General features: G+C 36.4%; 1 protein-coding gene across 5 annotated transcripts in view; it reads left to right on the forward strand.

The window, feature by feature from the left end:
• Positions 1-7,592, forward strand: part of KDM4C (lysine demethylase 4C) — a 279,086-nt gene extending 271,494 nt beyond the window's left edge. For all 5 annotated transcript variants that reach the window (XM_075021802.1, XM_075021803.1, XM_075021806.1 and 2 more), the window contains 2 exons: positions 3,828-3,920; positions 6,625-7,592. In XM_075021802.1, coding sequence (XP_074877903.1) covers positions 3,828-3,920; positions 6,625-6,801 — 270 coding nt within the window. In that variant the 3' untranslated portion in view covers positions 6,802-7,592. The remainder of the gene's footprint in view (positions 1-3,827; positions 3,921-6,624) is intronic.
• Positions 7,593-12,602: the final 5,010 nt, after the last annotated feature.

Below are 12,602 nucleotides of genomic sequence, written 5' to 3' on the forward strand. Positions count from 1 at the left end.
GCATTGGAGTGGCCTGCTGCACCTTCAAAGCTGCAGAAGGCTGGAGTGTGGGCTCTTATTGTAACTGCTAATGCATTTAAACTAATAAATAAAGCTGTCTAAACCATTAACAAGTGCTGTGCACTCTTTGGGAGTTGAGTTTTCACCCGTTCTTATAAGAGCAAGAGAATGTCTTATTTAATAAGAACTCAGGTGAACAGGTAGAACATTGAGATTGAGAGATAACATTTGTTAATTTCACCAGGTTATTACTTTTATTTGATGTCAGGTAATTGTACAATTAATGATAGAAAAATAAGTATTGGTGTGTGACTACAATGAACTGTAAGCATTTCATAAAAGGATGTAAGGGAGGACAGTAAAAAGAAGAGCATAAATGGCCCCACTTTCATTTGTCTGAGGCACTTTTGAATTAATTAACATGTAATATAAGGAGCGTTTTATCCTCAGCAAAGGCAAAAGGGAACTGAACACTGAAGGCAGTGCTAAAAAGCTGACTTCTGATTTCAGAGACACAATAATTGTTTTTTTATATGCTTGCCTTTGAGAAAAATCAGTCAGCAGCTTTGAGTACCCAAGTGAATTGTAGAAACTGCAATGAAACAATCACAATAATAATAGCACTTCTGAAAGAATGAGAATCTAGGTACGTTTCGTTTATATATATATAATCATTTTCAGTTATGTAACTCTTTTCATGTGAGGGCCTCACATTACTCTACAAAAATGGCAAATTTACTATTGTATCTGTAGATAAATTAAGGCACAGGGAGGCTAAATGACTTGCTGTGTTGACCTTCTTACTTTGCCAATGACTTGCAATCGAACTCAAGTCCTCAAATGCCTGATCCCTTGAGCTAGTCTCTAAATCTTACCTCTTCCCTTATATTCAGCAGCTATATTATGTTGTGAAGGTGAAAAGTTCTTTATAAAATATAAAGATTATTGTTCTATAGTAACATTAATCTTCAAATCATTTAATCTTCTGAACAGCTGGTCTTCTGAGGAATACTTTGAGGTACATTAGATGAATGTTGTTATCTTTTATATATTGGAAGGAATCTGACAGTCAAAACAAACTGTTTTTTTTATTTTAGACCTCTTGGACAACATGAGGAAACCAGTTTAGTTTAAGGAAAATGGATTAGCATGCAGAGGTTCAGTAAGGTTTGGAGTTCCTCAGCATAGCAATCATGGGAGATTACTGTAAACTGCCTTGTAACAACCCCTATCACAGGTAAATAGCAAAGATTAAAGATTAGAGGGAGTCCAAATTGCACTACCTAGGGCTCTGGAGACAAGTATTTCAATCTGTAGGACCAAAGAGGGGACTGCCGCACCATGGCCACAGGTTACAGAAAGTCTGTGACATGAAGGGTGCAAGGCTATCTTCAAGACACATTAGTAGTTCTCCCTCTGGTCTTTCTACACAGCCTGTCTGAAAGCTTCCAGGACCCATGCATACAGATGCTCCATTCTTCTTCTGGGTTATGAGATCTCTGTTGCACCTCTGAGATTCGAGATTCTCTTACCAAGTCTTTTGTGTGATCTCTCAGATGGTATGACAAAAGGAGGGACTGAAAAGGACTCTCTGAAATAAGTATTATGATTTAGTAAGGCAAATCCACTCTGCTTGGATATATCTGTGAATTTTCCTCCTGTTCATGAGACATTTGTACTGAATGTAATAGTACTTGTGCATGCAGGAGCTATGACACAATGCACTAGAATTTGTGTTGTCCAGTTTGACATTAGTGACCCAGTATCCTACACAATCCCTAAGCAGAGTTATACATGCCAAATAAAGCAGGTGTTCAAGTGAAATTGTTAATGTGATCTACATTTGATTTGTTGATCATTTTTTATATTAAAGTTCACTATTTATTTTTGAGTTTCATTTGAGATTATTAAATTATCCATTCACTCTATTAATTGCTTTCTAACAGTTTCAGCTGACCCTTTAATTTATGGTGTCTTGATAAAAGAAAATCTCATGGAGAGAATAATGTACTACACAGAAATTGTACAGCAGCAGAATTCCAAATAAAATAATCTGCTGGATAAAGTTGATAATTTGAAATGTATCTGCAGTCTGAATTAAATTGGAGCTATTACAGTTGGTGGGTTTATATTTTGCATGAATCATGATACTATTGAAAGTCTTAGAGGAGCTCTTGTTGCCTTTAATGGTAGGCAAATTTATTTCCAGTGTGGTACGCTGAATTATAGCTGAAGAACTTCCAGGTACTCTCCATTGTAAATGTTCAATATATTTTGTGCTGCAAGCATGCCAGATTCTGTGGTATGAAGCAGTTGCCTCCTGCTGCACGCTACCAGTAAAAACAAAAATATTGCCAGTTCAGGAGGTGATTTTCTGGTGGCATGAAGGTGGCCGAGTTAATTTCCCAGTTCTTTCACCAGTGATGCAAAAAACATTGTTGCCAACTGTATTATGCAAAAACATATTACCAAATGTGCCGTAAGGAGCAGGAATAGCAGAAAAGCTGCTCCTGCATCCTGGTGAAAAATACCTAAATTGCCATTATTTTCTTAAACAAGCTTAAGCCAAATTGACCTTTAAGTTCCTCTAACATCCTACTCACAGGCTAGGCTTACGGGGTTAGTAACAGGAACAGAGAGGAGCAAGGATGACTTTTGTGACTTCGTTATCCATCTGTGCTCTGCGGATTTTAAATGCATTCCAGATTTATGCATCCATGTTAATTGCTGTAAAAAAAAAAATTGCTTTTAAAGAAGTTAATAGCTCATAGATCTGTACCCTGGCTTTTGAGAATAGGTATACTATGTCAGATTTTTCAGCTGTTCACAATTAATCTGACATAGTCATGATAAGGCTTTAATTTGAACCTACAAAACCCAGTCCATTTACAACTTCAAATATATGACTTTTCAGTTTAATCTATAATAATACTTTTGATAAGTTAATGTTTTCCTATGTTTGTATTTGGGCTTGTTCTTGAGCCTAAGTCTGTTGTTGTCATTTACATGGTCTTATTAAGTCACCTAAGGTTGTGGAATGGGACTTTTTTAAATTTCATACCAAAGTTTAAAATACAGTTTCTGTGGGAACTAAAACTGCAGTCATAGATAATAGCTGAAATTCACAATTGTTAGATGAAGTATTAAAAAAAATATCAGCAGCTACTGAAAGCTTAAATGCTTCAAAGCCTCAGCATTTTAACATTCCCCACACCTAGTTACATTTCCTTTCTCATTTTCTGCTAACAGGGTTCATGTTGGATTAAATCTAAACCTAAGCACGATAAAGCTTTTCATCTTCTGAACACAACATTTTAAAGAAATTCGATCAGATTCAATAAAATTCTGTTAACTGGTATTTCCTTAGTTGTCACTCATACTTTCTTTCTTTTGATATAGTCTTCCTCAACCTTGAATCACAGGATGTAAAAATTAATTTTTTATTTATTAGAAGCAAGTAAAAAAACTAGAGGCAAATAAAAATGACATGAAGACATTTTAATGTCACTCCTACAAAATAATGTTGTCTGTGTTGTTACTGCTCTGCATTTCTAATCTAATAAATTTTACTTTATTGTATATGTGTCAGTGTTGATTTTGAAGTCTCTTTGCTTAGATATTATTTTCAACTTATGAATGTATTGCATTTCCTAACAAGTAACATTTTTTGTGTTTTATCCTAATTTTACCTTCTAAAATAGATAGCTAAATATTTGTATATAAATCTTCTGTGTTTACACATATATTGTTATTTGGAGACATTCCCAGAAACTTCCTGCAAGAGTTAAATTATGATTTTATTTTATATACCCATTTTTTTCAATTAGGTTGAGTTTGAAGATGGTTCTCAAATAGTAATGAAGAGAGAAGAGATCTATACACTAGATGAAGAGCTTCCTAAGAGAGTAAAAGCACGTTTTGTGAGTATTTGCTGATAATAACATTATAGTATATATATGCTCAAAATGGTAATAACATTATCCTTGGATTTATTCCACATTTTCTGTTTAAATTGGACAAATGTTTTGTGAAGCCTGTACTAATATGGCTGGTTAAATCAGCAGAACAATTAGCACAAGTGTCCATTTGCTAGTGAGAAAGGTTAGTTTTTCTTCCAGTACAGGCAAACGCTGTCGTCAAACATGATTCTTTTCTCCTAAAAGGGACATCTTGGTCAATCATCGGTAAGACATGAGTAACCAAGTTAGTAACTATTTAAATTGACAGACATTCTGTTTTTTCAGTATGCTTATAACATGTGTATACTTTATTAAAAACTTTTAAAAGTAATCAGCGCTTTGTGATTTTAAAAGCATTCGATTTAATAAAAATGCAATTAACTTGTTCTAAGAAAAAAAGTGCCTGATCAGAACTCGTTAATGTCACTGGCAAGACTCATGAGCATTTCACTAGTCTTTGGTTTAAAACCAAATCTTTGCTATATTTTTTAGGTTTCCTGCAGTTTCAAACAACATCCACCAACTAGTCATTTATATGTATGCCATGTGGAAAAGTGTTGAGGTTCATAAAGTGTAACACTTAAAGGTTGAAAAGGGAAAGTTCTGCCGTTGAGTTGTTGGAGGAGACAAGACTGCTATTACCTGTCTTTGTCATTAATGCTAAATATTGTGCAATTCACAAAGTCTACTGAGAAGAGCACCATGTTCTTCTCATGTCCATGTTCTATTTTAGAGCTGTTTGTTCGAAACTGCATTGCAAGTTAAACGCTAGCTTTCTTAACATGTAAGACCCAAGCATAAAGATGCAAAAACCTAGTCATAATTGAGAACAAACAATAATTCAGTGTTTGAATAAAAAAATTCCCTCTTACTTGAAGAACCTTTTCAGTGAAGCTTTGAAAGGGAGAGCAGAGTACACTATATTTTTTTATTGCTGCACAGAGATGGGCTCATACACAATACCTGTTCACACAGCCATTATGTGACATTAATTAGCTGATTCTTGAAAGTTGGGTGCAAGGAGTTGTAGGGGAATGATGTGTAGAGTTGATTCTTCAGGCATATGTCAGCTTGTATGAGTTCGGTGAACTGCTGTAGCATTACATGGTGAGGTAGCTGAAGAAGGTTTCAGTCTGACTTTCCTTTTCTATGCTTGTTGCCACATGCAGCTGCCATCATTGTTATCATTCCTTTTCATCCAATTCTCAGCAGCCCACCCCAACATGGATTGTGTATATGCAGAAAGCTAGGAGCGTGTCAAAGGAAAGGATTGGCATCATGTATGAAAGGGGCAGTCAAGGTGGGAAAGGAAGAGAGACACAGAAATGTGAGGCTGTCAGCCTGCTGAGGAGTGTTCACCAGCAGGATGCCCTGTTTTGCTGAAGGAATAGAGTAAGCTTAGGACTGCTCTTTCTAATGGGAGGTGCAGTGGTCAAATGTTCTTGGCTAGGACACCTTTTTGTAAATGTATTTGGGATAAGTGCGCACATCTTTCAGTGTCCTGTCTGTCTAGGGTTGAGATAGAAGTCTTGGAAAATGTTAAATGAACCATCTGGTTATATTCAATGGGTTTTTTTGTTATACCCAGAAAACATTCCATTACCATTTTTTTTTTAGAGACTATGTGTAAAAAGCATTTCAAATTAACTGCATGTTCTGTAGAGTGTAAATGGTTGCATTTCACTAAGGATAACAATACAAATATAGTTGGGTTTATGCTGCTCTTTTTAAAATGGAGTTTTTATAGATCAATTTTTTTTTTTGTATTTGACACCATTAACATCATAGGGAAGATAAGTATAGCTTAAAACCATTTAATTTGGTCAAATAAATAAAACAAGCCACAGCCTGTGCGCAGATCTTTGCATGATTTTCTATTATTGCCTCAAATTCTATAAATATGTAGCTTAGTCCTCAAGGTATGCCCAACGCCGCCTCCTCTTCCTCATGCTGAATACAGTTCAAGTTGAAAGCAGCTTATAATACTGTTTCCATCTCTTGAAATAAATGACACTAATTCCTCCTAAATGTTACTTTTCCTAATCCTGGGAATTTTACCATGACTCCAGTAGTAGAAGTTGGTCCAAAAATTTCTGCCACTGCTTTTTCCCAAATGGCTTGCTGTTTGCTGTCCCGCTGCTCTGTTTCAGTGGATTCCCAACAGTTTTAAGCTTGATGACAAACAATGGAACTTGTGATTCCAATTCTTTGCAAATTATGCAGTGTGCAGGTTTCTCTTCAGAGGTCCATGCTGTAGTACCTTGTATTTAAAACTTTTCTGAATAACACAAAGTGGTAGATGATACTGCTAGCATCAAACCTGCCCAACAATTGTATCACTTCCATGTTGCTCTTTTTCACCATGAATTAGAGTGATTGTGTGACCTCTGGACGATGTCAGCAACACTACAGACCTAGAGAATTAAATGATGACTGGTACATGCAAAATATGGAAAAGTAAAAATTATATTTTAAATATACATTTAAAATATATATTTAATATTTAGATGTTTTCCTGAAAACAGTTGTAACTACATAATCAGTAATGTAGATGGCTTCATATGTTCTAGTGAAATATATCTGTGTTTCCTTGTAACTTGTCTAAAATATGTCAGAATATGGTGGCCTGTAAGAAGCTGTATGTGTAATTACTGTCTGGTTTTAGTCTACAGCCTCTGACATGAGATTTGAAGACACATTTTATGGAGCAGATATTATCTTGGGAGAGAAGAAGAGGCAGAGAGTATTGAGTTCACGCTTTACTAATGAATATGTGAATGATCCAGGATACCGCACCTTCTTAAAAAGCTCATTCCAGAAAAAAAGCCAGAAGGGGCTATAAAGGAAGCAAGAGAGAGAGAGGAATGTTGATTAAAAAGCATGCAGCATTATTTGCAATTGGTTTTGGTTTAATTGAACACTCGGTTTTACAATGAACTAAACTGAAGTACTTGATTTTCTGATCTGTAAAGTTTTGCCTTATGAAACTAAGGGGGAAACTAAGTGACAGTAAGAGGAATTACACAGTGATATGCTGAAGAAAACTTTCAGTCCTGCTTGCATTGAAATAAGTAGTAAAATTCCCTTTGAATTATGAGAGAAGATTCACATTAGGAGAGGATACATTTTAGTAAACAGAGGTAATTTCAGTGGCTCATTTTTTTCTGCAGAAAGGAAAGGATGTTAAGTTCAATAATATTAGTATTTATAAAACATTTTTAAAACAAATACGTACAGTATTAAGACAAACAAAAGCTGTACTTACTTTGTACAGTGCTTTTACATTTTTATGTCACTACTGCTTTCAGTAGGGTTTGATGTGGTCTCAGCTGTTGACTTAGATATTTTTGGCTTTTAAGAAAGATATCTTTAGTGCAGCAAGGGTGTTTTCTATATTTAAAGAGGCAGATTTTGGCAGTTATTTTTAAACATGTTTTTCATAAGGTCTATTAAAAATAGCTATTTGTAAAATATAATTTTCTTCCATTATGTGTAGGAAAAATTAGAGTTAAGTATATATGCTTAACAGCCTAGTTTTGAATGAATAGATTATGGTCTTCCTTTTAAAATAAAATTCTATCAATGTAAAATGTTTTAAAATAAACAAACAAACAAATAAATACTGTCCTTTTACTTGCAGCATTTTGTCTGTTGATGTCATTTTCAATCCCATTGTTTTATACCTATAGGAATCAAGAAACTTCATTATATGCTGTATGCTTATAGTTTCCTGAACACAACAGAATATACACACAGGCATGCACATGACTTGGTGTTAAAATGCAAACCTGATTATTACTGTACTTTCATTTCTTGTCTATTTCCCTTCATTCTCTGGGATCTTGACCTTTTTGGATGTTTCACAGAAAGCAGAAAGTCTGAATTTGTCTGAACACTTGGGTACGTGAAACTAGAATAGAGCTTTATCAAAATGACATCAGCTGTTTCTTGTAAATTGGACCGTCAGCAGGATTTCTGACTGTCACCACAGGAAAAAGAGCCCTCTCGAAATCCAATTTAAATCTGAGCACTGCTGTTTCTAGGGTTCTGCTTGCAAAAAACCCTGAATATATGGACCTAAAGAATTTTTCATGACAAACCCAGTCCTTTATACGCTAAGGCACACACATCTTTGTTTCACTGTAGCCCTTGCATGATTACTCCTATTTTTTTGAGTGGACAGTGAAATCTTTTCATTTACTATGTGACACCTCGATTGACAATTTAATTTTTCTGTGTTACATTAACTATCTTTTCTTGTACCATGAAATCACTTAGAATCCCTTTAATCTAAGAAATTGCTTAGCTGTGACAATTGGAATGTATGTCTTACTGACAACACTTTCTCGAGAGGTACTGGGTTGTGGTGGGTACTGTCTGGTGTATTTCAGAGTATCAGAGCTCTTTCTGGTATTGTAAAGGAAAAATAAAAACTAATGATACATTTGCAAAATGCAAGACTGCTGCTGCTTTCTAGAGTTAAATGCAGCTGGTAACATAGTTATGCATCCAGCTGTGGGGCCCCTGACATAAGAAAGACATGGACCTGCTCAAGCGAGTCTAGAGAAGGGCCACGAAGATGATCAGAGGGCTGGAGCATCTCCCCTGTGAGGACAGGCTGAGAGACTTGGGGTTTTTCATCCTGGAGAAGAGAAGGCTCCGGGGAGACCTTATTGCAGCCTTCCAGTACCTAAAGGGGGCCTACAGGAAAGATGGGGAGGGATTCTTTGTCAGGGCGTGTAGTGACAGGACAAGTGGTAATGGTTTTAAACTGAAAGATTTAGATTAGGTATTAGGAAAAAATTCTTTACTGTAAGGGTGGTGAGGCACTGAACAGGTTGCCCAGAGAAGCTGTGGATGCCCCATCCCTGGTAGTGTTCAAGGCCAGGTTGGAAGGGGCTTTGAGCAACCTGGTCTAGTGGAAGGTGTTGGAACTAGATGATCTTTAATGTCTCTTCCAACCCAAACTATTCTGTGATTCTAGGATTATTGATGCTTAGTTTCAAAATACTGTTCTAGGATAATAGTGCTTTTATGATCCACCATGAAAGTTCAAAACAACTACGATATTATTAACTGGTTAAATACATTTAAATATATTTTGTAATAAAATAGATGATGATATGCAGTACTACAGAGGCTAGAAATCAAATGTATGTTCTTTGCCTGGATCTGATATGACCTCTTATGACACTGTGAATAAACTGCCTCATGTCTGTAAGATGGATCCAGCATCTTTCTCTTCAAGTTCCTTGAAATTTGCTGATTAAAGTGCTGCAAATTGTTTTTAAAAGATTCATTAAAAAAAAAGTCAGTTGGCTTGTTTCCCCTTCTAGCTTTCAGCAAAAAAAATCTTTACTTTGGAAGTTCTGGAAGACTTCAAAATTATTTCTGGCCTTTGTAAGGTGCTGTAAAATACCTCCTATATAAATGAAAACATAGTTGTTGTCATGACTGCAGTTTCATGCCTCCTGTCTTAAGACCTCATGTCCCTTGCAAACTAGATTGGCTAAACAACTGGCCTAAACAGACCTTTCCTGTTACTTTACAACTCCTGAAAAGCCACATTTTTCAGTTGCGCATCAGGTATTGATATGGACCTTTCAGGTATGTGAAAGAGCAGATTCACATGCAGTGGTTGGTGTTCCATGCTCTGGGAAACCAGGAGCTGCTTGCCACCATCTGAATCAGGTAGGTGGACACCAAAACAGGGTCATTTGCTGTCCATGTAACCAGTTCTCAATAGCCAGTTTCTCTCTCCAGTAAAACCTTTACATGTTATTTTTGTCCTAATGTTAGGGCCAGTTACGTCTTTTCTGATGAAAAAGCATGTCAGCATTCATGGCTATTTCACTTACAGTGTCTGTACGAGGAAGAGTGAAGCAGATGAGTGAAGTGTTACCTTTAAAGGCAGGCTAACTGAATCAGCGGTGGTTTTCCCAGGCTAAAAAAAAAATAAAAATTGAATGTCTGTAGCAAGGCATAGCTGCATATCTCAGGACAGGAGGAACCATGCTCTTTCTATTATCTTATACATACAAAAGCAAGTAATTGTTTTGTATATTCAAAAATCCTGAAGGCTATGGGTGTGCTTGTGGGTCTACACACACAAAGTAATGGTTTGACCAGGACACATTAAAAAATTTTTTTTCAGGATATTCACACTCATCTGAAAAATATCAAGGAAGGGTCTGAAGTACTTGAATTTATGCTGGCTTGTGAAGTAGAATGCTTTAGCACTATGAACTATGATTTCCACAGCTCTAGCTAAGGTCTGATAAAACAAATTACTAGACTTAGATAAAAATTAGATTACTTCTCTTGAATACTATTTGCTCTTGTATTACTGTAGCAAAGCAATTCTGTTGATGCTTAATAGGAGCTCTACAATATATTGTGTTGTGCTACAGTAGTTAAAAATTTTCAATTAAAAAGAGTAATAGATAGATTCCTACAAAGTATTTTTGCTTTGAAGCTTTCCAGCTGTGATGTAAGTGAGCAGTAATTTTTTGTAACAGAGAAGTTAATATGATACCCTGATACTTATAAACAAAATATAGCAGAATAAAAGCTGCCCCTATTTATGCAGTTCCACCCTTTCTGATTTTGTGAGACATTCTCCAGTGTAGAAAACTTAACAGGAAGAATTACTGATAAGCTAAATGCTGCTTGAATGATCATCTGGCTAAATAACAAATAGTTGTATTTGGTACCTGTTCTGCTTGATTTAGCCATCTCTATTTAATGGCACAATCACAACTTAACTTTGATAACAGATGAAGGCAAAATGATAATTTCACTTGCTGTTATGAAATGCTGCTTTTTCTTCAGTCTCTAAATTTTGTAATAGTATTTCTGTTTCTTGTTAACCAACTGAAGTATTTCATGCCTGTGTCCAATAGCACATTAGCAGGAAAGAAAGCTTATGTATGGTGGGCAAGAAGAATCTTTCCTGCACATGTGGACAAAAGGCATATCCATCTTTTTTAAAAATTGCAGAACCATCTGATAAATTTATCGCATACCTTTGAACTTCAAAAGCCATCTCTGAGGCTTCTAGTCCTGAATTCCAGATGCCTTAGGTAGCATTTTTCTCTGACACATCTAGCAAAAAGAAAATGAGCGATGATATGGTAGGGCATAAAGGTTTTACTGGAGTTCATCTGAGCTGTTGTATATACTGTCTACTTGGTTATGGCTTCACTGTTACTATCAGACTGAACTGTCCTGCAGCCATGCTGCTGAGATATTATTCTCAATACTTTAATGTATTTCCTCTCTACCTAGATTTGTAAGCAGAGCTGATAGCTGCCAAAACTTTCTGCCTGTTTTGAGTTACTAAAAACTTTGGCAATTTAGTTGAGATTTTTATGTGTCAGTTTATGTCTGAAAAAAGTCAGGGAACGTTACTTCAAGCAGTTTGGTCATTTGGAAGGGTTTGGAAGAGCAGGATTAAGGAAAAAAATCTTCATTCTTTCTGTCCTGAAGATTCCCAGCCATTTATTTGAGAACCTCTGTGGTTCCTTTGTACAGTGGAACAGGGACTTGCTGGTGGATGAGGGAAAGGGTAGTTCCCATTAGGTATTAGAAATAGGTTTGTTAGTTTTTCTAGAGATGTGCTGTCATCTGACTGAGCTATATATCATAAACTGACTGGTCTGTGGACAGGGGTCTGAGATGATAGTGTCTTGGAAGAGCCTGTACCACTTGCAGTGCTTGTCCCACCCCAGTGCCCTTCTGCGGTGATGGAAGGGACAGTGCATATATTGCCACCACAGTCAGCTCAGCACTGACCTTGCGGGGCTTGCAAACTGGGAGGGCCTTTTCTTGTACACTCTAGTTAGTTACTTAAATGGAGGACAGAGGCAGGCTCTCCTTTGTTCTCAATTCCCTGCTAATGTTGCTGCCATAGTATCGAAAAGCAGGAGAAAAAAATCCGACTTCAGTACAAAGGTGTAAAGAGTTGAAGGCATATAGAGAGAATTCATAGAGCTGGAAGGGGAAGAAACAGGGGGACCAGATTCTGAAAAAGAGATTTGTTCACAGTCCTCTGCAGAACCCAGGATGCCTGAGGCTCAAATTTCTTCTGGTATAAGCAAATGGCTGTGAAATGTACCAGCAAATTACTGGCTGGTTGCCTTTAGGAACAGCTATTCCTGATGCCAATTACTGCATGAACTCAAGGAGCAGTCATCTTTGTTCTCCTAAGGATCTGGTCCTGCTGTACAGATTGAAAGCCAGTTACATGTGATGAGTTTTTAATTATTATTTTTTTCTTCTTTTTTTTTTTCAGATTGGTCACTAGGAAAAAACAGTTTGTGTGTTTGTGTGCATTTAAATTATGCTAGAGTTAAGGTTGCAAAATGAGGTATACAGCCAATGCCAGAATTTTCCCAGAAGACAAATAATGCTTGAAGCTTCCTTATATGTTCCTTACAGATCTAGTCACTGAGGAGCTGTGAGGAAGAATTACCATAATGACTCTCTGGGATGCACAGGAGTTAAAGCAAGGAAGAATAGAGATGAGGCACTGCATTCCCAAAGGGCATTTTCTGACACAGTACTAACAGTTGATGGCAATGTCATGCTGCATTATTGAGGAGAAAAGGCTCAAGGAACAATGTAATAGAACAAAATTATTTT

This window comes from Buteo buteo, chromosome Z, assembly GCF_964188355.1.
Source record: "Buteo buteo chromosome Z, bButBut1.hap1.1, whole genome shotgun sequence".
Taxonomy (NCBI): Eukaryota; Metazoa; Chordata; class Aves; order Accipitriformes; family Accipitridae; genus Buteo; species Buteo buteo.